Genomic DNA, 26,256 nt, shown 5'->3' on the forward strand with positions numbered 1-26,256 from the left:
CGATCATCAATAAGAAAGTAAATTAAAAAACTATAATAAATTACTACGAAAGATAATATTATCTTGACTTCATTGAAAACCATTACATCCTAACATCTAATACAGCGAAGAAAGTCCGTACCATATGACATACGAATTCAAATTAAATCAAGTAAAGCAAATTGGAATTTGACGTAGTCGTTGTTAAAGCGTTGATCATCAAAGGATATGCTGATTAAGATATCAATCATCAAAAGAGTGTCTCTTAGTAAAAAAAGAAAAGAGTGTGGCAATCAAAGTCATCCTTTCTTTTTTTTTTCTATTTAAATGTAATTAATTGCAAAAGCAACTTATAACTCTATACTCTTTTACTTTTCTCTACTCGTCCTCTCCATTTTTTTTCTTGAGGTCTACTTGAAGGTTAGAAGGACTTTATCAAGATTCGCATTGACCTCGCTTCTAATCTCTTTCTTTAAATCTTTTAAGACCTTTGTTCGAAAGATTTTCTTGTTATTGGGTGTTTTGAAAGACGACTTAGAAAAAGTTGGTTTGTTGAAGTCCAACTTGAAAGAAATCGGTCTATTAAAAGTTAATTCGTTTTGTATCCAGCCTATCAAAATTACTTAATCCTGGTTACTTACCGAGTTATTCAGATCAATACCTATAGCTAAGATTAAACACACATAAACTTAATTGATTTCCCCAAATCAACACTTACAAGTGTTCCATGTACAATTACAAGGCAATGAATAAACCAATAAACATTATCAAATCATTAAGAGAATGACAATGAAATATGATCTCAAACCTTTCCAAACAGAACACAACACACATCCATATAAAATGAAGCTAAACTTAAAAGAGCTGTGTTTCTGAAAATGGACCGGGCAGCAGTTAACCCACGAATCAAGTAAACAACCTGCGGTCGAACCGAACCATTTGACCCGACTGATTAAGCCACCGATTCACTTGCTGATCCAATACTGAAAACACAACTCGACTACAGGGCTTGGTGATGAGCAACTTTGGAGTAACTCCTTGCATTGAGTATATGAATCATAGGGGCCTTTGTTAATGCTTTCAATTTGCTCTTTCTCTTAGCCTTTGTCTTTCTTTGCTTAGTATCTGAGCCCTGATAATCAAAGAAAAGAGAAAAAAAAGTTCATTTTGAGAATAGATTTTTGGTGTCATTAATTTTAAAAATATAGATTAATCGATGGAAATGCATGAAAATAGAGTAAATTATTGAAGTTTTATTTGCATGTACCTCTCTTGTTGAGCTCAAAGGTTGGCTCTCATGTTGTTGTGATCCATCCACAGTTGGTTTACTTTTCTCAGTATCCTCTGCATGCATAGAGAACATATCATTTTTTTATTTGATAAATTTATTCTACAGTAAAAAAGGTAAAAATCAAAATGAAGTTCTTCATTATGAATGCACATAAACAAAACTCGTGAATTATATTAATTAATAAAGTTTTAATTAAACTTGATTTAAAATGTAAAACGATTAAATAAATTCAAATTAAGAGCTAAATAATATCTAAATAAATTAAATGTAGGTTAAAAAAGTTTAAATTTAATCAAATTAAAACAATCATTTTAATGACTTAATTAATTTAAACCTCTTAAATAAAAGCAGGCAGGCTAAGATGAAGGAGCAATTTGAAATTATTTAAATAAAAGTACCTCGTTGTAAGATTACGGAGCCGTCGTCGGTGGACCCGGCGAAGTAAAACCTAAAACTCGGCGACCCCAGAAGCTGCTCGCCCTCGGCGACCGGCCGCCACAGATGCTTCCCCTTCTCCTCCTCCGCTTCCACCGTATCCTCCTCCTCTACCGCCTCCATCGCGGCTAACTTCTTTCCCCCTTCTTCATCCTCCGCGGTGGCGGCGGAGGGAGTCGCAACGAGGTCGTACTCGCCGTCCGCATCCTCGGAGCAGAGGAGTTCGGTGGAGGAGGCAATGCTGAGGTGGCGGCCGGGTCGTAGGCGCCGCTGGACCTCCATGGTCTTGCGCTGGATCGGGAAGAACCCCGGCGGCAGGTTCTCTCTGCCCATCTCCGGCTTCGACCCGCCGCAGCCCATCGAACGAAGCGAATCGAGGCCGGTAGCGACGCGACGCCCTTGTCCCTCTCTCGCCGAGACCTGTACTTGAATTCTCGAGGGAGGAGGAGGAGGAGGAGAAGGGTTGGTGTGAGCAAAGCAAGCTTACATAGGACTAGGGTTTTGAAGGCGGAGCGGGCGGCGGAGAGGGTTTCCCGGTGGCCACTTGCCATTCTCGGAGCCACTGTCGGCTCGCCTCCAGGGTGGCGCGATCACGACGTCGTGGTGGCGGAGTGATGCTGGCCGTCCGATGCCGTCTCGGACTGTGCTGAGCTGGCGCACCGCCGCTGCTTCCGCAACGTGTCGCGTTGGGTTCGTTTTAAAAACGCGCGTTTTTTCCTTCTTCTGTTTTGGAGTTGTTAATTATTATTATTATTATTATTTAATTATTATAATAAATATGGTTAATTATTTTTTCTTTTTCTGGTCAACACGTAAATTTGTCGCTGTATTACGAAGGACAAAGACAACTCATTCGTAAGCATCAGTGCACAAGGAGAACTACAAAAAATAATAATAATTTGAGGACGTGACTGCGTAATTCCTAAATTACCCTTTGCGTAGTGCTCTTTTATTGTTATATATCCTGTTAACATTTGATGTCTAAAATTGTCATTCCGTCTACTTTTTAAATCCTAAGCCGGATCACCGAAGTAATCGCCGGCATCTCTTCTCTCGTCCGCTCGATTGCTCTAGAGAGCTGCCGCCGCAGCCGCATCGAACTAGGGGTTCTGGAGAACCCTCCCTTGATCCTCTCCAAATCCCTCCCGATTTCGTCAGCCGGAGCACGATCCTATGGCGGAGGAGAAGGCGACCTCCGCCCAAATGGCGTCGTCCCTGGGGCCGATCGGGCACAGCTTGATCCCGATCGCGAACCGGCTGCATGACATCATCGCCCAGCTTGGGAGCTCCTCCATCGATCTTCATCTTCCCCAGGCCCAGGTGGCTGTGGTAGGGAGCCAGAGCAGCGGCAAGTCGAGCTTCCTCGAAGCGCTGTTGGGTCGGGACTCGGGACTTCTTGCCGCGGGGATCGGATATTTGCACGCGGCGCCCGCTGGTCCTGCAGTTGGTGCACAGGCCGCGGAGGGCGGATTCTCCGGAGGGAGGGGAGGAATGGGGTGAGTTCCTCCATCTTCCCGGGAAGAGGCTCTTCGACTTCAGGGAGATTCGCCGGGAGATTCAGGTGGGTTACGTTTTTGCCTTTGGGCTCTTTACAGTTTCGAGTAGTTATTTAAGTCTTAAATTCTTCAGGATTTTCCAGCCATTCTGTTATTTGGGTTGAACGTGTTTGTCTTGAGAATGTTGACTTTGGTTGTAATGCAGTACAATTTTTTTTTAAAGCATCTGGAAAGAGAAATATTGTTCTGAGAAGGGTTCATGGTGGCTTTGCTAGTTCCTGTTGGAGATGGTTTCTGACTTCGTTCGTATTCTATAGTGACCACATACTACCTTTGTTTGGATCTAAATGCTTTCTTTAGTGATCACCTGACAATATTCGTTCTGAATCGTTTTTATTTTAGGTTGACACCTTACATGAGAAGTTGAAGTTTGGGCATCTTAATTTTCAATTATTTGAAATTTTATTCAATTAATATGCCGTTAACTTGAGGCAGAAACAGATAGGGAAGCTGGGGAGAACAAGGGTGTTTCTGATAAGCAGATTCGCCTAAAGATTTTCTCCCCAAATGTCCTAGATATTACTCTTGTGGGAATTACTAAAGTACCAGTTGGTGACCAACCTAGTGACATTGAAGCAAGGATTAGAACCATGATATTTGCTTACCTCAAGCAGAAGACATGCATTATCTTAGCAGTTTCTCCTGCAAATGCCGACTTGTCAAATTCTGATGCACTTCAAATGGCAAGAATTGCAGATCCTGATGGTAAGGGCTCTTACCATTATCTCTTGAGAAAGTTTGGAACACAATTCTCAAAATAAGCAATCACCATATGTCTTACTATCGTCAATTGCTTTTTGTTGTCAGGTTCTCGTACAATTGGTGTCATCACTAAGGTCTTGTTTTGTGCACCAGAGTACTGATTAAACTGTAACAGAGTTGTTCTTCGGTTTGAGGCTAATCTATTGCCTTCTCTGCAGTTGGACATAATGGATAGAGGCACTGGCGCACGGAACTTTTTGTTAGGAAATGTGATACCCCTTTCTCTTGGTTATGTGGGCATAGTTAATCGTAGCCAACAGGTATATTTGTTCTTTGAAGCTAATATATTTTTTTCCTTCAGGTTTGACTATATTTGATCACATTTTTTCAGATTGATCTAGTGATAGTGATCATATATGTTTTGAGACATGTTATTATATTTTAGTTAGTCTTTCCTTTTTAATTCAAATACAATTTTTGGATCATCTGATTAATAAACTAAGGCACCAGACGGTAGTGACTTTTAAAACTAATCAAGAGCGTCACTAGTATTTTCTTCTAATATATTTCCTATTGGTTCATCAACTAGGCTAGGTAACCCCCACAGGCTGGCTCAGTTGGTTCCTGCATGGGAGCTGCCACAATAAGGTCTGTGTGTCGATTCCCAATGGGTGCAAAATACCACCCTGTTGATTGCCTCACCCCCTCATACAGTGGACCACTAGGCTAGGGCGAAGCCCCCCATGATTTACCTCCCTTCCAGATCACTTGGGGTAGTACTGGAAGGGCCCTTTGTGTGAGAGAATCACCTTTTGCCACAATCAACTAGGCTAGGTAATTATTGGAAAGAAAATAACCATTTCAAATTGAGGTTTTGCAGGATAAGGAACTCTGATTTACTTTTAAGAATTTCAGTTTTGAAAGATACATGGAAATGGTTGTATCAAAACTCAATCAGTCATCATTAGATTCTCTCAATGTGTTTGCAACTTTGCACAAAAGACCTAAGGTTTATATTGAATGCAAGTGGTGAGTTGATGAGTATGATTTGGCTAATTAACATATAACTGCATTTGGAAGAACTTTAGTTGATTATTTGACTAAAATACAGAAGTTCGACTTACTTTTTATGCTTTTCCTATTAGGTTAACTTACTTCTCATTCCTTGCTAAGCATCATTTTCTAAGCTATTTTTCTAATCAATATTTTTTCTCCATGTGTCTCATGCAATATCTTTGAGATTCAACTTTGTTGCACTTTTATCATTGCACTAACACTCTTGAAGTAACATATCTGAGCCTTTTTTTTTAAATGCAGGATATCAACTTCAACCGTAGTATCAAAGATGCATTAGCATTCGAAGAAAATTTCTTCCACGATCAGTCTGTATGTTTTGCTAGATGGCATCTTTATATTTATGTTGTCTTCTTCTGAATTGAAAAACATAAGAAAGAGTGATGTCTCTTGCAGGCTTATCATGGTCTTTCTCATTGTTGTGGTGTTCCACAGCTTGCCAAGAAGTTGAATCAAGTAACTTCTCTACTATCTTTGATTTTGTACCATTTTATTCAAGTTTTTTTTCTACATAAAGACTATTTTATGTTGGATTTCAAAGTTTGATACAGAAACTCAGGTTCTTCATTTTCAATCTATAGATCTAATGTATTATTCATCATTCTGTCTAAACAGTATTCTATAGTCTCTACTGTATTTCATAGTTTGCTAGAAAAAATAAAATCATCCATTTGCATCTAGATGTAATAAGGTTGTTCCTGCTTTATCTGCAGATTCTGCTACAACATATTAAGAATGTGCTTCCAGGATTGAAGTCTCAGATAAATGCAGAGTTGGTTACTGTAGCAAAGGAGCATGCAGCCTTTGGTGATGTAGCTGAATCAGAGGTCCTGATATACACATACATATAATACCATAACTTTTTCTGCTTCCTTTAGATTGAAATGCCATACACTCTTATATTTCTCTATTACTTTTTCTGCGATTAATTAAGTATAGTTCTATTTTATTTGATTTCTTTAGTGTTAGTATGTAAAGCTGTGATATGGCACCTGAATTCATATATATTGGAGATGCATCCTAAAATTTTTAATAAGAGGTTAATTGGATAATAGTAAAATGCTAATCTTACTCTTTTTTATATATGCGTTAATTCAATTCTTGTGCATCTTTTTGTGGCATTTTGTCAAGTATAGTTCTTCCTTAGACGATTCCAAATATATGGGATTAACACAGTTTGGTGTTGGTACCAATAGTTTTCCCTTAGTTATTATCACTTTGCTGGAAGATTATATAGTACTTAGCTTGACACATTGTCTTACTAAGTCAAAGCCAAAATAGTTGAGGCTGCATGTGTAATTGTCATAGATTAGCTTCACCATATATCTTGCATGAGTAGAGTGCATGGAAAGGCAACAACCCAAATTTCTAACACTTATTTCTATTTTCTCTTCTTGTTATAGACTATTTCATCCCATCACGTATGCATCCTATCTTCCCTCCATGGAAATCGATTTTTCTTTCAGAAGAATTAACCTTTTCAATTTATTTCTAACATTATGTGAATCTTAGATGCTAGAAGGAGTTTCATTCAAATTTCATTTTTTTTGGTGTGGCTGACATAGTGACACTCATTTTGATTATCCATCATACTGAGATCATCACTCTGAATGATGTTCAAAAATTAGATTAAACAAGTGTATATGTTTTTAATTTAACAGGTGTTTGTTTTTAGTTGTGTTTCTTTTCCTTGTTCTCTTTATCACTTTATTTAATTGTTAACTAGTGATGCTTCTGCAAGGTCAAGGCCTTAGTGGATGGAAATATAATATCTTGTGATTTAAGTGTGTAATTGTATAATCATGTTTGTATTACATGTTCACAATCATATCCTTTGGTGATAATCTGTGGCCTGTTTTCCTTACAGGCCGGAATGGGAATTAAACTCTTGAACATTCTAGCAAAATATTGTGAAGGTATTAATAAACTGACTTATTCTAGTTTTTTCCCCCTTCCAATAACTTCTTTTGTTGCATTTCTTTAAGATTTCTTTTAAAGTTTATAAAGTTGATGTTCAGAACTTTGAGTCCCAATGATATTTCTATTGGAGTATAGAAGGTTATAGGAGGAAAGTATAGTTTTTAGTAACTAAGTTATTCTTGTTTTGAGGATGTTTGACAAGCGGAACAATTTTTTAGCATAAAAGAACCCTTTCAGAGTAACCTATTGGGTTTGAGCCCTTTCAGAGTAACCTACTATTTTGGCTGCTCCTTTTGAATCACCAGAATATTCTCACTGTAATGGGTGACTATGCATTTGACACACAGGATGGAACTGACTCAGACAATCTGCAAACTGAAAAGAAACGCCCGGCTGTCCTTGCTAGATCTGCAAATGGGGTTGTTACTGATAATCAGGTCCATTATCTAATTTCAAAATTTTGTATTGCAACTGCAAACTTTTATATGATGCAATTCCTAAGCTTCTTTTGACATTGTTATTACCCTCTTGGTTTTTGCTAGTAAATAGGGGGCTTGAAGCATTGGGGACTCTGAAAGACCTGGTTCTTCTGGTAAGGTACAAAAGTATTTCCATTATTTAAGATGAAATTACAAATCAACTTTAGAAACTTATTTCCTTGTCTAACTTGAAGGTTCTTTTATAATCATAAAAGAACTCATCAGTTGTGCTTTGAGACTTAGTGTTAGCAATATTATTTAATGTAGTTAGTGAAGTTTATCAATCCGCTTAGTACACTGAACAAGAGTTACTTGAACATATAAATCTCTTATGTCCCATCAAGCTTGGTGCATAGGTGGTTTTTCATCCTCAAAACCTTTTTTATCTGTCCACTTAGTTCTGATATCATTCAGGTGGTACAACTGGAACTAGTTGGGTTTCATCAATTTTTGGAGGTGTTAATGAAGAGCGTGCACCACTAGCAAAATAGCTTATTTCAAATAAGCTATCTAACATGCCTGTTCACAGTATTGAAATTTCACTATCCATGATCCAGTTAAGAGAGGCAAGTTTGACAAAGCTGTGAATAGAAATTGCTATGTTTTTCTCATTTTTGTCCTCATCAATTTATTAAATGATTTTATTATTATCTAGCCGCCAATAACATTAAAGCCTTCAGAGAATCAGACAGAACAGGAGGCTCTGGAGGTAGCAATCACTAAGTTATTGCTGATATCATATTATGGTATTGTGAGAAAAAATATTGAAGACTCTATACCAAAGGCTATAATGCACTTTCTGGTAAGTGCTATTCTACCCCATGCCTCTTCCATCAGGGAACATTTTAAACAAGTCTGAGTGGAACATTTGAAAATATAGTTATTTTTTATCTGCAATGCTGTAACCTATTGATATTATATGGCGGTGTTGGACATCAATATGTTTGATCCAACTATTTTGTGGTGGATATATAAAAATTTATTTAGAAACATTGACATGGAAATAGTTAATGTTTATAACCCTCGACATTCTCATTCTAGCCGAAATGTGGCAAATTATGGTACTATATGGATGCTTATTTATCAAGTAATAAATGACATTTTTATCTAGTAAGGCTGCATCAGAAAACATCAACTGGAAGTTGGTCAATTTTCTCACCCTGTATTTAATCTGTCATGTGTAGATTATTTTCTGCTATAAGCGTTTGATTGAAAACTTGGAATGTTTTTCCCTTTCTTTATTAGTGTAATTACAATATACAAGTGCAGTAAACAACTTTCAGGTAAATCTTTAACAATCAAATCAAATACCAAAACCAAGTTTCCTAACTCTTAATAACACAAGAATCTGGGGATCTAATTTAAAAAGGATTTAGCAAATTTTATGTTCAACAGCCACATCAACAAGGCCTGTTGGCCCTAGCTGTTTGAATTGACTATGTGGATCTTACCAACGAAGTCAGACTTCTTGGACAGTACCCATTTTCAAGTAATAAATAAAATCTCTTTCCGAAAGACCATAGATAGGAAATCTCACTTGGCACTAGAATGTTTTGCAAGGCTATCACACATAATATTCAGATCTCATATATTGATTCTAATTATGTCAACTAGAGGTCCTTTAATGTTCCTGAATCTCTTGCACATTAAACTCGAATTGATTTAATGCGTCTAGTTTTAGAATCTATTAGTTCTCTTTGAATGTGTACCTACGATCTTAACTTACTATCTTTTCAATAAATTTCCTGTATACTTATTTCCAGTTGTCTGACACGTTCTCATTAACTCTAGATAAGAAATTATCAATAGAACTTGTTATGTGGGACTTTGATTGAAGTAGGAAATCAATGCCAAATAGTTTTATATCATAAAAAGCTTGAAGTTAAAGTTCGCAATTCAAACAATACTTTTCTGTGCAATTCCTTCCTCTCAAGCCTGTTTCGCTTATGTTGCTACTATGCCATTACAGTTGTACATTCCGTGGTTTCATTTTTCTACAGACCTCCCTATGACTTTTGGTGATCACTATGAATTAGCCAATTGAACTCAACAACTATTATCTTTTCAATTCTCGTGCAGGTAAATCACACAAAAGGTGAGTTGCATAATGTGTTCATAAGAAAGCTTTATAGGTAAGAATCTTCGTTCAAGTGTCACTTATCTACGCGTAACATTTTAGTCACAAGGAGATCCACCAGATGCAACTACCAAAAAATAATACTGGCATGTGATTGTCTCTAACTTGGGAGCACCTATTGGAAGAAATGCTACGGGAACCTGACGACATAGCTGCCAGACGAAAGCATTGAGAAGGGGAATACACTAGACGATGCCGACCAAGCTGGTCTACATGGACATCCATCATCTTCTCTGTAGGAAATAATGACCTGATCTCACCATACACCTCTTCACCTAAGAATCCAAGAAGTCGCAAGTCACATCACTCTGGGGAGCAACCAACACCAATGTATTCAACCTATCCCGGCCGTCGTCGATACATGATCGCTTGGCAACACCGACGTCGACTCTTTTAACACCAGTACTGGATCTTTGCCTTGTTTATAGTTTTGATAGGATAAAGCTGTTGGAGGAATGTGGCCATTGCAGTCATCCATGATATGAATCTGCAGCTGCAGTTACCAAATTCCATTCGAGCTAATTTATCGAGTTTATGCGATACGAATATCTTCATCGTATTGATGTAATTGTTATTCAATCAACACATCGTGTTGACGCATTCCTTGTCGTAGTTTAGATGTTGAAGTCAATGTGATTATTAGTGAATTGTGATATCTGCACTTGCATTTTATTTGTAATATTTGTAAGTTCAATGTTTTGTCTACAAATTGTATATATAATTCCAATTGGACGATACTTGTGTTTTATTTATGACATTTTGATTAGTAGCAAGTGGACTTTAAAAAAAAACTTGAAATTTCTAATTCTAATGTTGTCTATTAGTTTAAAATAAGATGATAATGTTAAATTTATTTGTTAAAGATTTTATTAAATCAAACTAAACGCAGGACAAAAAAACTCAAATAGGACCTACGCAGATATGATCCGACCCGTTGACACCGCGATTGGGGGACTTGTCCGGCTTCTTCACCGGTCCGGTTCGGAACACAATTTGGTTGGCTTCCGCTTCAAAATGGTCGACCGGACCAGCTCTTTCACCCCAGTCGTTTATAAGTTCACATTGCTGGAGGCGGTAGCTGCGAGACGACGACGATAACGAATCTAGGGCTTCTTCCTCTCCCGATCGAGCGAAGGGGACGCCGTACTCATGTGAGCCGTCGTTTCTTTCTTTCTTCATGTTCATCGGAGTCGGTGATCTTCTTCGATTCAGCTTCGAGTTCGAAGATACTTTTTACGATGCGATTTGTTTGATTTCCAACTCTTGCACTCGCGGACATGCAGGAGGCCTTCGATCAACCGACCCCCGACGCCCAATCCCGACGAGGAGCCGGAAAAGGAGCTTTCCATTCCGGAGATCATCAACATCAAGGTATCGTACTGTTTCGCCCTTAGGCAATTTTTTGTTATAATCATCTTAGAAAAAGATGCTAAAAGGAAACAAAAAGGTTTTAGGGTCTAGAAAGTGTTGTTTATTCTGTATTGGGATGATTGTGTATCTGCTCATATGGAGATCTTCGCACATGTTGATGAGTTGGATTTGGTTCTTCAGCTAATAGAGTCTGGAGAGAAGGAGAAACTGATGGAGCTTCTGAGAGAAAGGCTGATAGAGTGTGGATGGAGGGACGAGATGAGATCGCTCTGCAGGTTTGAAGTATTTCCTTTGTTATTATTTATGCCATAAGTGTTTGATTGCACCTGCTTCTCCACACAGTTGTATCTGTACCTGTTGAATTCCTGGGTGTTTTTTGCTTGCTGTTGCATTCATGATAAATTGTCTTGAATCACATGTACAGGAACTTTGTTTTTTCCTCCTTTTTTTTTGCAGTTTTATCTGTACATGATAAATACCTCAGTAGTCTCTGATAAAGTCTACTGCTGGAAATACCCTTGTGGATCACTCCACTCGCTGCCCTTAGTATACCTAGGTAGTTGCTTCATTTTATTTTCATAGCATTTACTTGGACTATAATTTTTAAAGTAATTCTGATAATTAGAATGGTATTAAAGACAAAATTGATCTGGAAGATAATCCATGAGTGAACCTGATGAAAGTTGCTTCATTTATAGATATCTCCATGTGGTATTAAAATTTCCCTGGCTGGCCTGATTGCTGTAGTAAATTGTATTTTTTACATTCTGACTCGTGAATACTTTTGACAATAATAATAATTCATGAGTCTTGATGATGTGAGGTTGGTCAAATGGATACACGAACTGGACAGTGTAAGGTTGAATATGATTTTGATCCATGTATACTATGTTATTGATAGTCAATATGATCATCTACTATTGTATTTGAGCACAGGACTAATATTGATTGTGTTATTCATGTGGTTATTTATATGTTTTAGAACGACTAGTGATATCCAAAGATATGAAATTCAAACAGATTAGCTTAACAAAACTATCATCTTACTACTATCAGTTATTTTGACTCAATGTATTTGGTTCTGACCTATTTTAATGATATGATCAAAGTCGGACAGTAAAAACAATTGTGTTTAATATTTTAATGAAACATAAGGTTGTCCGAAAACATATCAATCTGTTCTATATGTGCAAACATGCTGCTGCTTGTCTACAGTTTCACATGCTTCACTTTTGTTATCTCTTTGGGTCCTGTGATTTTTTTTTTAACCTTTGTTTCTTATCTTTCTCAAAGAGCATATGCAAAGAAAAAGGGAAGAAATAATGTCACGGTTGATGACCTTGTACATGTTATTACTCCAAAAGGAAGAGGTGAGTACTTCCTTGTTGAATTTATTTATCCTTTTGTTTGAAATTGTTTCTTCAAATCTTCAATTTTTAATGTTCATTGGAGAAAAGTTGTGCATTTCAGTTACTAGCAATTTAATCCTTTTCCATCCCTAGATTGGACTCTTTTCTTTGCCAATAGCTAAAACTTTTTGATAGGTGGGGATCCAATCACATCTACCTTTTATGTGATTACTCAATCAATTTTAATGTTTGTAAATGACATGTGCAACATCAAATCAAAGGTTAGATCATGTAAGAGCATATGGGCATGCACGAGGGGAGTGAAAGTGTCTGTTGGACTCCTGCTAGAATCTCCTCCACTTTGATGCTACTGAAAAACTTTTTCACACACTTTCTCCTTCCATAAAAGAGGAGGTAGATGTGTTTATCAATAAAAAAGAAAGGAAGTTAGTGGGAGAACGGTTAGGTCAGTAGAGACATTAGGTAACCTCAACAAGTGTGATGGATTGTGGTCTAACATAGTAATTAATTCAGCATAGGTGGTTTATCTATAGGTTTTAGCATAGAAGATAGATTAAATAATAACCAATATTTAGGTAATCCAATTGACTCAGACCATTTTCTCTTCACATTTTTGTGATCTTCTTTAGGGTGGTCTTGTAATGAGCAACAATATACAAACGGTATTGCCTGTTTGGTGTTCTGGGGGTGGCTTTTAGGTGTCCTGAGATACGAGAGAAGAAGGGTTAGGCTGTACCCAACTGTTTCTCTTTCACCTCTTTCTCAAACCTGAATTGTGTGTTGTTTTATTGGATATTTAATTTTTATCACGGCTTGTGTCGCTTTATTTGATATTTGATTTGGAGCTGGGTTTGTTGTCGCTCTATTTCATATTTATAAATTGACAAAACTAGAGGGAGCTTTGTTAACTCGATGTAAGATTAAAATTTTCAAACATTGTGAACTAATTAGCTATCTTAATCGAAGAAGGTCCACATTTGTATAGATAATTAAATCTAAGGAGCTAATTGTCTCTTGCTTTACAGCTAAATTTTGAAGCTTTTTTTGTCTTACGATTGCTTATTACAGATATTATTATTGTTAAATAACATCTTAGTAATCATTGTATACAAATTTCAATAACACAGGTAAAATTTTATAAAACTTTGTTCTCTGTCACACTTTCCCTATCTTAACAATTTGGTTGAGCTTTGTTGCAGCTTCAGTGCCAGATTCTGTGAAGGCTGAACTACTGCAACGCATTCAATCTTTCCTCAAATCAGTTCCGCTCGATGCCCTCTGAACTATAAAGGCCGGTGCACTCAAACACTAATATCACACCCTTCACACAAACTGTGCTACTCTCCTCTAAAATCTCTTTGGAGATCGCTCAAATCCTATCGGTTTGATTCTGGCAGCAGATAGAGATCAGTTGTTGCCTTCCTATCCTATTTTTCCTCAAAGCTGCAGCAACAATTTGTTGCGTCATATTTTGTAAAATGCATGATATGTAGTATTCTTAAATACTTCATAAACTAAACTCAAGATATGCATTTATAGTTTTTTTCTCACTTTCCCATTGTAGTTCCTTCAGCTTATACAATTCATTGTAGATGCCATGATGGCATTGATTAGCATGCAGCAGAAGCTCTAATCAACGTTCATGCCAAAGCCCACCTCCCTGCTGTTGCTGTGGTGTATTCGAGTGAGTTTAACTAGCAGGACCAACCAACTGACTTCATTTATTATGTTTTCAGTTTCTATGATCTCTTCTTTATCAGTCTTAATTGCCTGCCTTCCCTCCCCTAAAATATCCTGTTCAGGACCTGCTTAACCAAAAAAATTTAATGGATTTATAGTTGATGAATCAACTTGATTGCTTGAAAAAATTTCCAATTCTACATATTTTGCAGTTTGTCTTTATGTTTGAGTGCAATTGTGTCATCTAGGTCAATTGTGGTTAATTTTGATATAAGTTATTATTACGAAGAGGTTTAGTGAAATGATTTAGGTGATCTCCACCCAAACATCTTGATTAGCAGGGACTTGAATCTTGATTGGGAAACTCTGTGGGTAGTTGGGACTTTGTTTATGACAATTATGGTCACTAATTGCATGAGCTTAATGATTCAACCTCTTATTGCGAAACTTATTGAATTGTCTGTGAAGAGTGTAGCTTCATTTAAGGGAGGTTGCTCCTGTCTTATCATGATTTTATACTTTCAGACAGACAAGAAGGTTACGGACGCAGCATGGAATATGAAGTGGTGTCTCTCTCTATATATGAAGGAGCATTCGATGTGAACTTTACCACTTTTTGCAACATAAGGCGGACACTCATAGGTAATCTGTTTTAATAATAAAGTGCGCTTTTAATATTTTATTTTATTTTTTATTTTTTATTTTTTATTTTTATGATAAACATCACTTTCAGGCTCAGGGCAAGTTTCCGACATGAAGATTAATGCACATAAATATGGCTCACAATTTTAGCTTTAGCACATATCTGCCTTGAGTATTTTACTCATCTAGTGCACTCACCAATTTAACTGTTTGTTTATCACCTAAAACGATTACGTAACTGATTTATTTTATTTTTCCTGGCTATTTAAAAATGTGAGTAGAGTGGGAAGAGGGCAATGGTATGAATGTGGACAAGCATTAACTTAAATCTGTTAAGTTTCTCTATTATCATCACACCATCCATCACCCTTGGTATTTGCCCAACACTCCATCTTAAGCTACCAAATAAGGCTGCCTCATGCCCATTTTGTGAGTGTTAATCACTTGTTAAGGAACCTCATTTTGTCCTTAAAAAAATATTTCAAAATTAATTCTCTAACGTATTAAACTTGCTATGTTATAGTTGAATGTTAGGGTATGAAATTATTATAAGAATAGATGATGAAAATCATAGAGATGATGATGGGCAAGATAATAAATGAAAATGTTTGAAAGAAAATTGATGTCTCACTTAGTGAGGAAAAATTTTAGAGAAATATATTTAAGCGATTAATAAATGTTCTATGTAGGTAGGTAGATGATGTAAAATTATGATAAATATGTATATTTATCAAGTAAGAGAAAAAAGATTTAATAGAATTAAAATACTTTCTATTATTTAGTCGGATAAAATAGTTTGTTTTTATTAATTTAAAATTTTTAAATATAAATTATAATACTATCTTATCACACATCCTAAGTTACATGACAATTTATATAAAAGTTTATTTAATAATGAGTAATTTAACAAAACTAATTGGGGGAAAAGTAGATGATTTTAAATATATAGCTAAAGATTTTGCTTGCTTGCGCGCGGTCTCTTCCATGGCTCCAATGTGTCGCTTGAACAAGCCTTTCCTAGTCACTTGTTTGAGAAGTATGAATTTAAATCAAAGGAAATTAAAAAAAAACAAACAAAAAATGATAAATGTCACTCTGAACAAGCCTTTCCTCCCACGAAAAGTTTCTCACCGACTTGATAAATGAGAATCCAGATGTCAACATCCTTTGATTGTGTTCTCCATTTAGAAGAAAATGTAAATATATCGTAGTTGGGGATCGAAGTGTTCCTAGATCACAAATTAAAAAAAAACAAACAAACAAAAACTTTATAAAGGTGTATTTTCTTTCAATTTTCTCTTTAATTTAAATGGGAGAAAATATTAATTCATTTACATTATTGATTTTTATTTTATTTTATTTACTTTATTATTATTATTGACATCACAATGCACCGCCATGAACACATCGCCGGAGGGCAAAGTTGTAATTTTGTGCCGCATCTCTCTGACGATAAAAAGCCATTCCGCTCGCTCTCTTTCTCGCACCGAGGTTGTCTCTGCCTCCATCGCTACCCCCCTCGCCAGCCGTCTGCCAGGAGGAGGAGTAGCGGCACGATTCGAGCTCACAGACGCGGCGGCCTCAATGGCTTCGATGGCTTCTCGGGTGGCGTTTCGCGCGGAGCCCTTCCGCTGCTTCCCTCAAGCCGGCTGGGGGCGGAGCGCCAGATCTTCCAGGGCGCCGGTGCCCTCCACCGTCCGCTGCGCCTCCACCAGGTTTATCCCCTTCCCGATTTCGTTTCTGTTCCTTTCCGCTTCCGTTTCTGCTGTTACAGGGAGTTTTTACCCCCCTTTTTTATTCTCTACGGACGAAATAATTGCTTCCCGTATTGTATCGGGTGAATCCTCGCGCGGGTACACTTTTTAATCGAGTTATTTCTTACTGTCCTTCAAGATTTGCAAATTGTTTCTTCTTTTCCCCCTTTCTTTCCGCTTTTTCTCAAGCAGCGTTTTGTTTCTCTCGGGACACGCTGTCTGTCGCCTTTAATGGTTCTTTTTGTATCTCAAGTGCATTCTCCGACATTGATCGCTTTTTCATCGCGCTATTGGCAACTTTTTTTTTTCTTTCTTTCCCGTCGTATCGTAATGTTATTCCTTTTCCTATCTGTCTTCTAAAATTTGCTAATGACTTCTTCTTTCTTTCGCTTTTTTCTTGCGGCATTTTGGTTCTCTTAAACGTTTACACAAACGTAAACTGGATTCAGGCTAATGTCGTGGTCGACTGAAGCACGAGTTCAACGTGATAGTTAGACATTAGGTGGGCTCGCCAAAGAACGGGCCATCGCCAAAGAATCAGCTACCGATTGATTCGCCATATTATGCTTTCTTTGGCAGTTTGCGGTTACAAAAATTTGCTTTGTTTTTTATTTGCTTCTATTATGTGGTAGGGTCGCTATGGATGGTAGCTTAATTATAGATCGAATATCCATTTCTGTTCACAGATTCGCATAGAAAGAGATGACTAGTATTTCCTCTCAAATCACACCATTTGTCATTACTTTTTTGTTGGCAAATACTTTTGTAGTATCGGTTCTTTGTTTTTATCGTCTGCCTTTCCGTGTTCTTTCATCATTTCCCTTAGAAGATTTATAAACACCAAACTTTTAACACGATGTGTGAAATAAGAGTAAGATCACTATGGCTTGTGGAAAAAAGTGTTTGAGGTTATTGATTGCTATTCTCTAGAAACATATACTGACTACTGATAATATTTGCTTTTGTCTTATAGTGATAAGATAAGATAAACATTAATTCATAATTAGTTGGGTGCCTTCTTGCATTTTTTTTTTCATTTACAATGTTGTCTCAATCAAATGGATGTTCTTTTCTGTGTATGAGAAACTTGCTTCTCTTAATATTCACATATAAGATGCTTTTGTCTGAACAATCCAAATATGTGAAAGATCCTTTAAACTATTTTCACATGTTCTGATTAATTTTTTCTTAGCAATTTCCATGTTCTGGAGACTATGATGTATGAATTATCTTGTAATAAAAGTTTCACATGTTACTTGGGTAAATGGTGATGTTGAGTTTATAATTGAAAACTTCAAAGTAAATTGACCTTGTGGAATGCACATTTATTCTGTTCTACCTCTTGCATTGCAACAGTTTTGGACAAGGCTTTTATAAATCTGATTAGCAACTTTAGATGCTTTCAGAGAATGTACAATTAATAAGCATTTAACTGCTACTATGAGTAGCAAACAATCAGACTTCATTCACTTTTAATAGACTAAGTTCTAATTTATTTTTAAAGCAACTGTGGATAGCAGTGGTGAAAAAAACTTAAATAGTTTGATCTAATTTAGTATTTTTACTGGAAAAATTTACCATATTTATATCTTCACTTTGATTATAAATTTATAATATGGCTGAATAGTTACTTAAGGTGATATTCCTTGAAAAATAGATTGTTTAAAATTTAAAAACCATGACAGGAGCACCTATAGAATTTATGACTAATGGGAAAAAAAAGATTTTTGTTCATAACTTGATTTTACATGGTTATGTAACCTAATCATAGAAAAATTTCGGATTGGTTTCTCAATGTTTATAGTTTTTCTTGCTATGAGAAACTAGCCCTTTGATATATTACTTGTTATGAATATCTTCACTTCTGTGCACTGTGAATCTTACTGACTGATCTAGTTGATCTTAGCCCAATATTGTAGGCATTGTGGTGTAGAACCAGAAAACTTCATGCTTTGAACATTCTAGTTGTGCTTATTTTTGTAGGATAGATGCTCCAAGAAAGCCCTTTACCCCTCGTGAGGTACATGTTCAAGTGACTCATTCCATGCCACCCCAGAATATTGAGATTTTCAAATCATTGGAGGATTGGGCGGAGAACAACATATTGGTGCACCTGAAGCCTGTTGAGAAATGTTGGCAACCACAAGATTTTCTTCCAGAACCTTCATCAGAGGGTTTCTATGAGGAGGTTAAAGAGCTGAGAGAGCGCTCTAAGGAGATTCCTGATGATTATTTTGTTTGCTTGATTGGAGATATGATTACGGAAGAAGCTCTTCCCACGTACCAAACAATGCTAAACACCCTTGATGGCGTCAGAGATGAAACCGGTGCGAGCCTTACTTCGTGGGCTGTCTGGACCAGGGCATGGACTGCTGAAGAAAACAGACATGGTGATCTTCTTAACAAGTACCTATACTTGTCTGGAAGAGTGGACATGAGACAAATTGAGAAGACAATTCAATATCTTATCAGTTCTGGAATGGTAAGCTCTCTCAACATGCAGATATTGCTTACGGATTTACTTTTCACAGAGGTGCACTCTTTGGCTTGACAAATCTACATGACATGAGATTTTTCCAACTTATCATCTTTTTAGATAATGATCCATCTTAAAACTTAAATACTCACATTTTGCTCCACTCTTATCTTTTTGTTAACTTTTTCTATGTCACACTAGCGGTTGAACATTAAAATGCTTCTTCTTTCATTATTCGCTAAATATTTTTTATCTGATTATAAATTGTTTATTACTCACATTTTGCACAACTCTTATGTTTTTGTTAAACTTTTCTTAATCACACTAGCGCCCATATACAATTTGACAAGCAGCTGAGCATTAAATTGCTTGTTCTTTCATTATCCACTAAATACTTGTTATCTGGTTTTAAATTTCTTTGTAATTGCTTCGGGATATGAAAGTGCTTTGTCATTTGCAGGACCCCAGAACCGAGAACAACCCATATCTTGGTTTCATCTATACTTCATTTCAGGAACGAGCGACGTTTATATCCCATGGGAATACTGCAAGGCTTGCTAAGGGGTATGGGGATCTCAAATTAGCACAGATATGTGGGATAATAGCATCCGACGAGAAGCGCCACGAAACAGCATACACTAAGATAGTTGAGAAGCTCTTTGAAATAGATCCAAATGGTACTCTTCTTGCATTTGCTGATATGATGAAAAAGAAAATCTCCATGCCTGCTCATCTGATGTACGATGGCCACGACGATAACCTCTTTGAGAACTTCTCATCAGTGGCCCAGCGGCTGGATGTCTACACGGCCAAGGATTATGCAGACATATTGGAGTTCCTTGTCGCAAGGTGGAAAGTAGGCGAGTTGACAGGCCTCTCGGGCGAAGGGAACAAAGCCCAGGACTTTGTGTGCACTTTAGCTCCAAGGATCAGAAGGCTCGAGGAGCGAGCACAGGGAAGGGCCAAGAAAGCACCTGCCATACCTTTCAGTTGGATTTTTGGCAGAGAAGTCCAGCTATAAAATCAGCAAGACATTGTGCCATCAAACTAGCTGTGCAAGAAATCATCCCATGTCCTGTGAACGCGAGTAAATGAGAATCTATCGTATCATCGAGTCCAAGTCCACGTGAGCATTGTCGTTGTAGATACTCCTCAATCTGTCACTAGTGTCATCTTGTGTTTAGGTGCACTAGCTAAGTCAGTCATCAGAGTTGGAAAAGCTTTGCTTGATGTTTTCTTTTCTTAACCTGTGAACGAGTGACTGTTTTACTTCAGTGCAATAATAGATGCATGTGGGTTTATGTTTTGTTACCTTTTCTAAGTGTCTTTTAAAAGTGGTAATTACAAAAACTTGCTTTGAGGTGATTTACTGGGATGTTTATCTGATTACTTCAACTCTAATTTGTATTATGTTATAACTAAAAGGAAGGGAAGCTTTGATATAATGGTAAAATTTTACCCGTATGATCTGGTAATCACTAATTCGAATAGTGAAAATTTTTTTTTAGTTAAAAGTATTTGAATCGCGGAAATAATCTTATGCCATAGACCTACTTCATGCACCACCAGACTATCCTTTTTTTAGTTTTAAGGATTTTGCCTTAATATGCAAAATAAGGCCTATTTTATCTTCATATCAACTCAATAACAATTTTTATATTTTCTGTGAACTCTTGATGCATATAATATCCATTGCAATTGCAGACTATATCAATTAAAATGGAAAATAAAATGGAATCAGGAATACATGCTTAGACAGGATACTGAATTGGAGAATGTTCTAATTAGGAAGATAAACACGGTGGAAATTTTTCATGTTAAGTTTCCTCCTGCAACTTGGGCATTTCTTCTGTGTCCGTATGGAGAGCTTTGTGCAGGCCATACAGAAAATATGCCCGCAAATAGTCGATGCTGCTTCGACCAACTCCTCCATGCAGATCGGGCAGGTGAAGGGCTTTTCAAGTATTTTTGTCAGATTGGGCTCTGGAGTCATCAATCTCTTCCTCTGTAATTTCATAGAAAGAATCAAGATTGAATTGCATAGAGCACATGCAGTAACATGAATCATGTTGCAGGCCTTGAATAGTTGGACATGAGCATCTTTTGACAATGATGATGAATCAAGTTTGAGACTTAGAAATGAAAAAACAGAACAATTTGCCTATTTTACCAAAGGGAGCACTGAGTGTTTTCAGAATTCATGAGAAATGCTAAAATTCGTGTTGAGATATTGATCTCAATGAAAAATTTGAAACTTGCAGAAGGCAAGTGGAGTTTCAAGCTCCACTCAGTTTCAATATAATTGTGACAAAATCTTTCAGGAATGAAAGATGGCAATTTCAATGGTGAAGGATCTCAAGTAACTACGATTACTGATGAAATAGGTTGTTTGCTAGTGCCGTGTTCCAATATTAATGGGGGGTGCATTGTTTCTTCGCTATTTTTTTCTCATCTGCCTATGTTTAATCTTCTGCCTCAAATCACATTTGAGCTATTGCAGAAAGTAGTTATAATCGTGGCCACATCTCAAATCCTCTTCTTCAGTTTCACATTTCAGAACAAGGTTCATCCAATATGACCTGTTATAAGATTTTATACTAATTCAAAAATTAGCATTAAACTTAAGTTTCATATCGACACCTATCAGAAGCCAGTATTTTAAATTCAAGGATCACTAGTCAAGTTAAATTAAAACAATGCCTTGGTCGTTTAGTCACTTGAATAACTATGAAATATAATTGTTTAAGTATTCCTTCAGAAGATAAGCAAGCAACTGGAACGTTATTTAGAAAACGCATAAAAGAAATGAACAATAGTATGAAAACAGGACTATTATTATAGCAAAGTTAAAGATCAAGAACAATAGCAATGCCTCGTACAAGGAAAACAAGTGATTACCTTAGTGTCATGCCCTTCTTCCAAATCAATATAGGCATCACAGTCGATACTTTTCCTGCTAGGTGAGCTTTCAAGTGGTCTCTTGTGTGCATTAAAGGATGAGCGTGCAACTTGTTCCTCTGTAATGACTGAAAAATAGGTGGACATCAGGAAAGAAACCTAGATAAAAATGAAAAATAACATGTATGAGTTCTACGATACAACATTCAAGATAATATCGATTGGCATCTTCATGATTGCATCTCATTCTTATAAATAAAAGTTCCTAGATATAGACTAGACTGGACAATATACTAATCTCAATTTTGTTGACTGGAAACAGAAGTATATTAACCAAAGTCATCATGAACACACACACGCGCTAATTCATTGTTTCAACTAGTCCTCATCTTGCAAGGAATCTGCAAATTAGATGTTACTTCTAATATCAAATCATACTGAAAAGAGTCAACATTATCTCAATTTTCAAGTTAGAAAGATGTCTCCATAGTGACAACAAGGCTAAAAGGTTCCTTAGAGAGTGAATAATTGTAATATTGTTTTACAAATGCTACATTCTACAAGATTCTAAATGCACACTAGTTCTTATAGCACTGTGCTCTCATGATTCTCTATCAAAGATAATGATAGCATATGTTGACCTGATCTGCTCAGATTCAACTCCAGATCATCAGCTACGATCGCTGTCACTGGTTGTTTCCCTTTGGTATGATGCATCCCCAAAGAAAATGAGTTTAACTGATAAGAAAAAAAAGAACATGGAAGAAGGATAAGCATAAAGAATAGATAGATCAATAAAATCAACCATGAAGAGCATATTTTAAAATACTAGTTAAGTCGTAGGTAGCAACTATTTGGCATTGTCTACATCAATATAATCCCACCATTAAGCTATATCTAATGTGACAGATCTATTAGTATCCAAATCATTTAGATGTCTCTAATTATTAAAATAGTTTTTCTTTTGATTCTCACAAGTTGTTGCCTTGTGACCTAGACATTATGGGTTCGAATCTCGAAAATAGCCTCTTGCAAAGCAGCGTAAGGCTACGTGCAATAGACTCTTGCCTTGGACTCCACATTGGCGTAAGCTTCATGCATCAGACTACCCTTTATTTCTCCCATTTTTAAATTCAACTTACTTGTGTTCCTATTTGAAAAGGAAAAAAAATGGTATATGTATTCCTATAAAAGTACTAATTCACATATTCCCCTTGAAAATTTAAATTAGAAAATTTATCATTGTAAACATATAGGCTATCATATATGTCATGGAAAGTCTCACTCAGAGTAGTAATATCTTGATCATAAATGAAAACAAAGTTCTTTAAGTCTTAAACATTGTATAGCTGTCATTTAATTTGTTTATTGATTGATATTTTTATCATAAATCATCTCTTTGTTTTATTCTATTATTTAGTATTTGGGATAGGATTTGATTGCAAAAAAAATGATAAAAGGGAATAGAAATCCTCAATAGAAGCAGAATGTGATAGAAAGAGAAGAAAGACAAAATTAAATAATTGATATTATAAAATTTTAGGTATATAAATTTTCACAAATATCAATATGATTTATTAATATTAACTGGGTGTTCAATTTTGTTGGTGTTATTCTTGAGATATCTGTATATGCAGAAGGATATATATATGCAATACTACATCAAAGACGTATGCTATCTCATAATTTTAAAAAGATAAATCATAATATTTATATTTTAACAAGCACATATCATCTTAAGTTATTCTATTTTGTTTGATGTCTACTAGGACTATATACCTAATTGCTCTTACCTCATATCTAACTGAACATTCTCATAATATACTAACCTTTTGTGTGAGTGAGTATCTTAATTGCTAACCTCTAAAGCATGGCTGACAAAACTTATCTTATATATATATTTTTAGCCTAAGGTTAACCTAGTGATCATAAAAATAAACAGAAAAAACAACTCTCATTTTATAAACCTAATCTTTAGACCATCGATATCATCTTTAGTCCAACTCTTTAAGTGCAAGAATTCCACACCTAGGTTTAGGATCACTAAGCTTTAGAACATGTTGAAATTAAGAAATAAGAACTTAAAGAAACCCAAACAGTGTGATGTAATGAAAATCATGGTCATGTGAGAGGGTTTAACACAATGAATTATTCTGCATAGATAAGTCTCATAAGATTTATGTTTGATATACTGAGCAACCGTTTTGTTCAATCAAGGAATTCTACAACAATAGAGAAAATTATACCACAATCATGAGAAAGCTATCACAAATCTTATAAGACATGGCACCCTCAAAAAACATATGAATAGTCAATCAACTAAGAATTACCATGGGAAAGCCTCCTGAGGATGAAAGAGTAAGATCTTCGTCCTGTATCTCTTCTACATCAATGATAGAACTTGGTCGGGCAGACGATTCTACATCAAAAGCAGCAGAAGTCCCCTCCGAGAAATACCACTCTATAGGAAGAGAATTAAGGTCTAGATCCCGAACCATCTTGCCTCCGGTCCTATCCGGCAAGTGTTTCATCATGTCCAGGCCTGATTACCTACATACGCTAGGAAAAGAAAGACAGAAGTGCACGATCAGTACATCAACCAGAATGAATTGTAGAACTATACAACTACAAAAGCAGAGATGATTTTTGGCCTCTTAATTCTCGCAATTCCGAATCCGAATATAGGGTGAAAGTAAATCTGCAATCCTAGATAGTTTTTAAAAAAATCGTACTACCAATAAAGCAATACTTTCCAAAGTTGCAACTCGATTACGCCATCTAAATCCGAAACCAACAAGAAGACGAAAAGAAGAAAAAATTAGAAGCGCAAGAGGCGAACCGAAAAGGGGCAATTGGAATCCAAGCGATAAGCGGACGCCAAACGACGAAAAACTCGCAGACGATCCAAGATAACCCCCCAAAAGATCAAGACTTTTATACAAAATACAAAAAAGAAAAAAAAAAGAAAGAAAGAAGATGATGATGGAAAGAAACCATACTTACCGGCTACAGGCGATAAAAAAATCGGCGCCGGATGGAGAGGAATCGAGAAGCTCCTCAAAGAATTCCTCCGATTGGAGGTTTTAGGGTTTGAATCGGGAAGGAAAAGAGGCATTTTGGCGATCGAGGACGTTAATAGCCGGCGGAGCAGGGGACCGGATGGGTTTGAGGTCAACGCACCCGTTTGGAAGCTTCCGACCACCGTTGGGTTTTAGCCACGTGTGCCTGTTCGTTAGATCAACGGTCTTATGCATGCGCGCAAGTCGAACGTGTTTAATTATTGCCTGAAATTAATATTCTAATTATTGATTTAAAATTAAAATCTTAATTATACCGTTAATTTACCTTTTTTGGAGGCTTCCTTTTTTTTTTTTTTTTTGAAAAAACCCAGAAACTTTTGTATTTGAAAATTCAGAGTTATATTTTTTTTAATATCAACATTTATTTTTAAAGATAAGTATATTTTCCCTAAAAATTAAAATCTATAATAAAAATGTGAAAAATATAGATTTAGTATCATAATTTATTATGTGAAAGTATATCGAGACGGTCGACTTTATATATATTAAGACAGTCGGATAGTCAGTTGATTCTAATATATCAGGATGGTCATCCCTATATATATTTGAGCGGTTAGACATATATTGGGGTGGTCGGCTCTAATATATCGAGACGGTCAGCCCTACATATATTGAGGCGATCGGATAGTCGGTCGACTCTAATATATCGGAGCGGTCAACCTTACATATATTGGAGCAGTCGAACAGTCATAAATTGTTATGCAATTTCACTCATGTGCGTAGCAATTTAACTCTTCTGCTATGCAATTTCACTCCTCTGCATAACAATTTCACTCATCTGCATATATTGGGGTAGTCACCCTAATATATTTTCTCTAAAAATTAAATTCTATAATAAAAATGTGAAAAATATAGATTTAGCATCATAATTTACTATGCGAAAGTATATCGAAGCGATCGGTTCTACATATAATAGGACGGTCGAATAGTCGGTCGACCTTAATATATTGGGATAGTCGAGCTCTATATATATTGGAGCGGTCAGAACATATATTAGAACGGTCGGCCTTAATATATTGGAGCGGTCGGTCCAACATATATTGATATAGTCGGATAGTCGATCAGTCCTAATATATCAAGGCGGTGGACCCTACATATATTAGGACGGTCGGACGGTCATAAATTACTATGTAATATCACTCCTTGTGACACATAACAATTTCACTCTCCTATGTAGCAATTTCACTCATCTACATATATTGGAACGGTCTCCTCTAATACATCGAAACGGTCAAATAATTGGTCGGATAGTCCATCAAATAATCGATCGATCCTAATATATCGAGGCAAAAGGTTAAATATCCTTTATTTTTAAAAATATTAAAAGATCAAATATCCTCTTTTGGAAAAAGAAATAACTTTACTGTGAGAAAGTTAAAAGGTTTATATTTTCATATATTATTTTCTAAAAA

The 26,256-nt window shown here is 36.3% G+C and overlaps 3 protein-coding genes and 2 pseudogenes across 3 annotated transcripts; 3 read left to right on the forward strand and 2 right to left on the reverse strand.

The window, feature by feature from the left end:
* Positions 1-979: 979 nt before the first annotated feature.
* LOC141837070 (uncharacterized) lies at positions 980-2,065 on the reverse strand. Its single transcript, XM_074724541.1, has 3 exons — positions 1,669-2,065; positions 1,247-1,323; positions 980-1,111 (listed from the first exon to the last, which is right to left on the reverse strand). The coding sequence occupies exons 1-3, from the start codon at positions 2,063-2,065 to the stop codon at positions 980-982; spliced, it is 606 nt and encodes a 201-aa protein (XP_074580642.1).
* Positions 2,066-2,874: 809 nt separating this feature from the next.
* Positions 2,875-10,192, forward strand: LOC141837071 (dynamin-related protein 3A-like; annotated as a pseudogene).
* A 437-nt stretch (positions 10,193-10,629) lies between these two features.
* LOC141838315 (transcription and mRNA export factor ENY2) lies at positions 10,630-13,864 on the forward strand. Its single transcript, XM_074725756.1, has 5 exons — positions 10,630-10,724; positions 10,857-10,944; positions 11,125-11,219; positions 12,238-12,314; positions 13,514-13,864. Coding segments are annotated over exons 1-5 (345 nt in total). The 5' UTR covers positions 10,630-10,722; the 3' UTR covers positions 13,597-13,864.
* A 2,140-nt stretch (positions 13,865-16,004) lies between these two features.
* On the forward strand, positions 16,005-20,177 carry LOC141838316 (stearoyl-[acyl-carrier-protein] 9-desaturase, chloroplastic-like). Its single transcript, XM_074725757.1, has 3 exons — positions 16,005-16,351; positions 18,374-18,872; positions 19,327-20,177. Exons 1-3 carry the CDS (start codon positions 16,035-16,037, stop codon positions 19,885-19,887), a joined length of 1,377 nt encoding a protein of 458 aa, XP_074581858.1. The 5' UTR covers positions 16,005-16,034; the 3' UTR covers positions 19,888-20,177.
* Positions 20,178-20,549: 372 nt separating this feature from the next.
* Positions 20,550-24,854, reverse strand: LOC141840430 (uncharacterized; annotated as a pseudogene).
* Between the last annotated feature and the right edge of the window lie 1,402 nt (positions 24,855-26,256).

This window comes from Curcuma longa, chromosome 11, assembly GCF_044706935.1.
Source record: "Curcuma longa cultivar G26 ecotype Majalengka, Jawa Barat chromosome 11, ITB_CL_G26_1.1, whole genome shotgun sequence".
In the NCBI taxonomy this organism is placed as follows: Eukaryota; Viridiplantae; Streptophyta; class Magnoliopsida; order Zingiberales; family Zingiberaceae; genus Curcuma; species Curcuma longa.

What these genes read in the sequence shown, in the direction of transcription:
- LOC141838316 (XM_074725757.1), top strand. Translation starts at nt 16,035, where the DNA reads ATGAACACATCGCCGGAGGGCAAAGTTGTAATTTTGTGCCGCATCTCT. An exon ending in GTCCGCTGCGCCTCCACCAG is followed by an intron (nt 16,352 to 18,373) that starts GTTTATCCCCTT and finishes TTATTTTTGTAG; the next exon opens with GATAGATGCTCCAAGAAAGC. An exon ending in ATCTTATCAGTTCTGGAATG is followed by an intron (nt 18,873 to 19,326) that starts GTAAGCTCTCTC and finishes TGTCATTTGCAG; the next exon opens with GACCCCAGAACCGAGAACAA.
- LOC141838315 (XM_074725756.1), top strand. An exon ending in GAGATGAGATCGCTCTGCAG is followed by an intron (nt 11,220 to 12,237) that starts GTTTGAAGTATT and finishes TCTTTCTCAAAG; the next exon opens with AGCATATGCAAAGAAAAAGG. An exon ending in TATTACTCCAAAAGGAAGAG is followed by an intron (nt 12,315 to 13,513) that starts GTGAGTACTTCC and finishes GCTTTGTTGCAG; the next exon opens with CTTCAGTGCCAGATTCTGTG.
- LOC141837070 (XM_074724541.1), bottom strand. Translation starts at nt 2,065, where the DNA reads ATGGGCTGCGGCGGGTCGAAGCCGGAGATGGGCAGAGAGAACCTGCCG. An exon ending in CTCCGTAATCTTACAACGAG is followed by an intron (nt 1,324 to 1,668) that starts GTACTTTTATTT and finishes CTATGCATGCAG; the next exon opens with AGGATACTGAGAAAAGTAAA. An exon ending in CTTTGAGCTCAACAAGAGAG is followed by an intron (nt 1,112 to 1,246) that starts GTACATGCAAAT and finishes TTTGATTATCAG; the next exon opens with GGCTCAGATACTAAGCAAAG.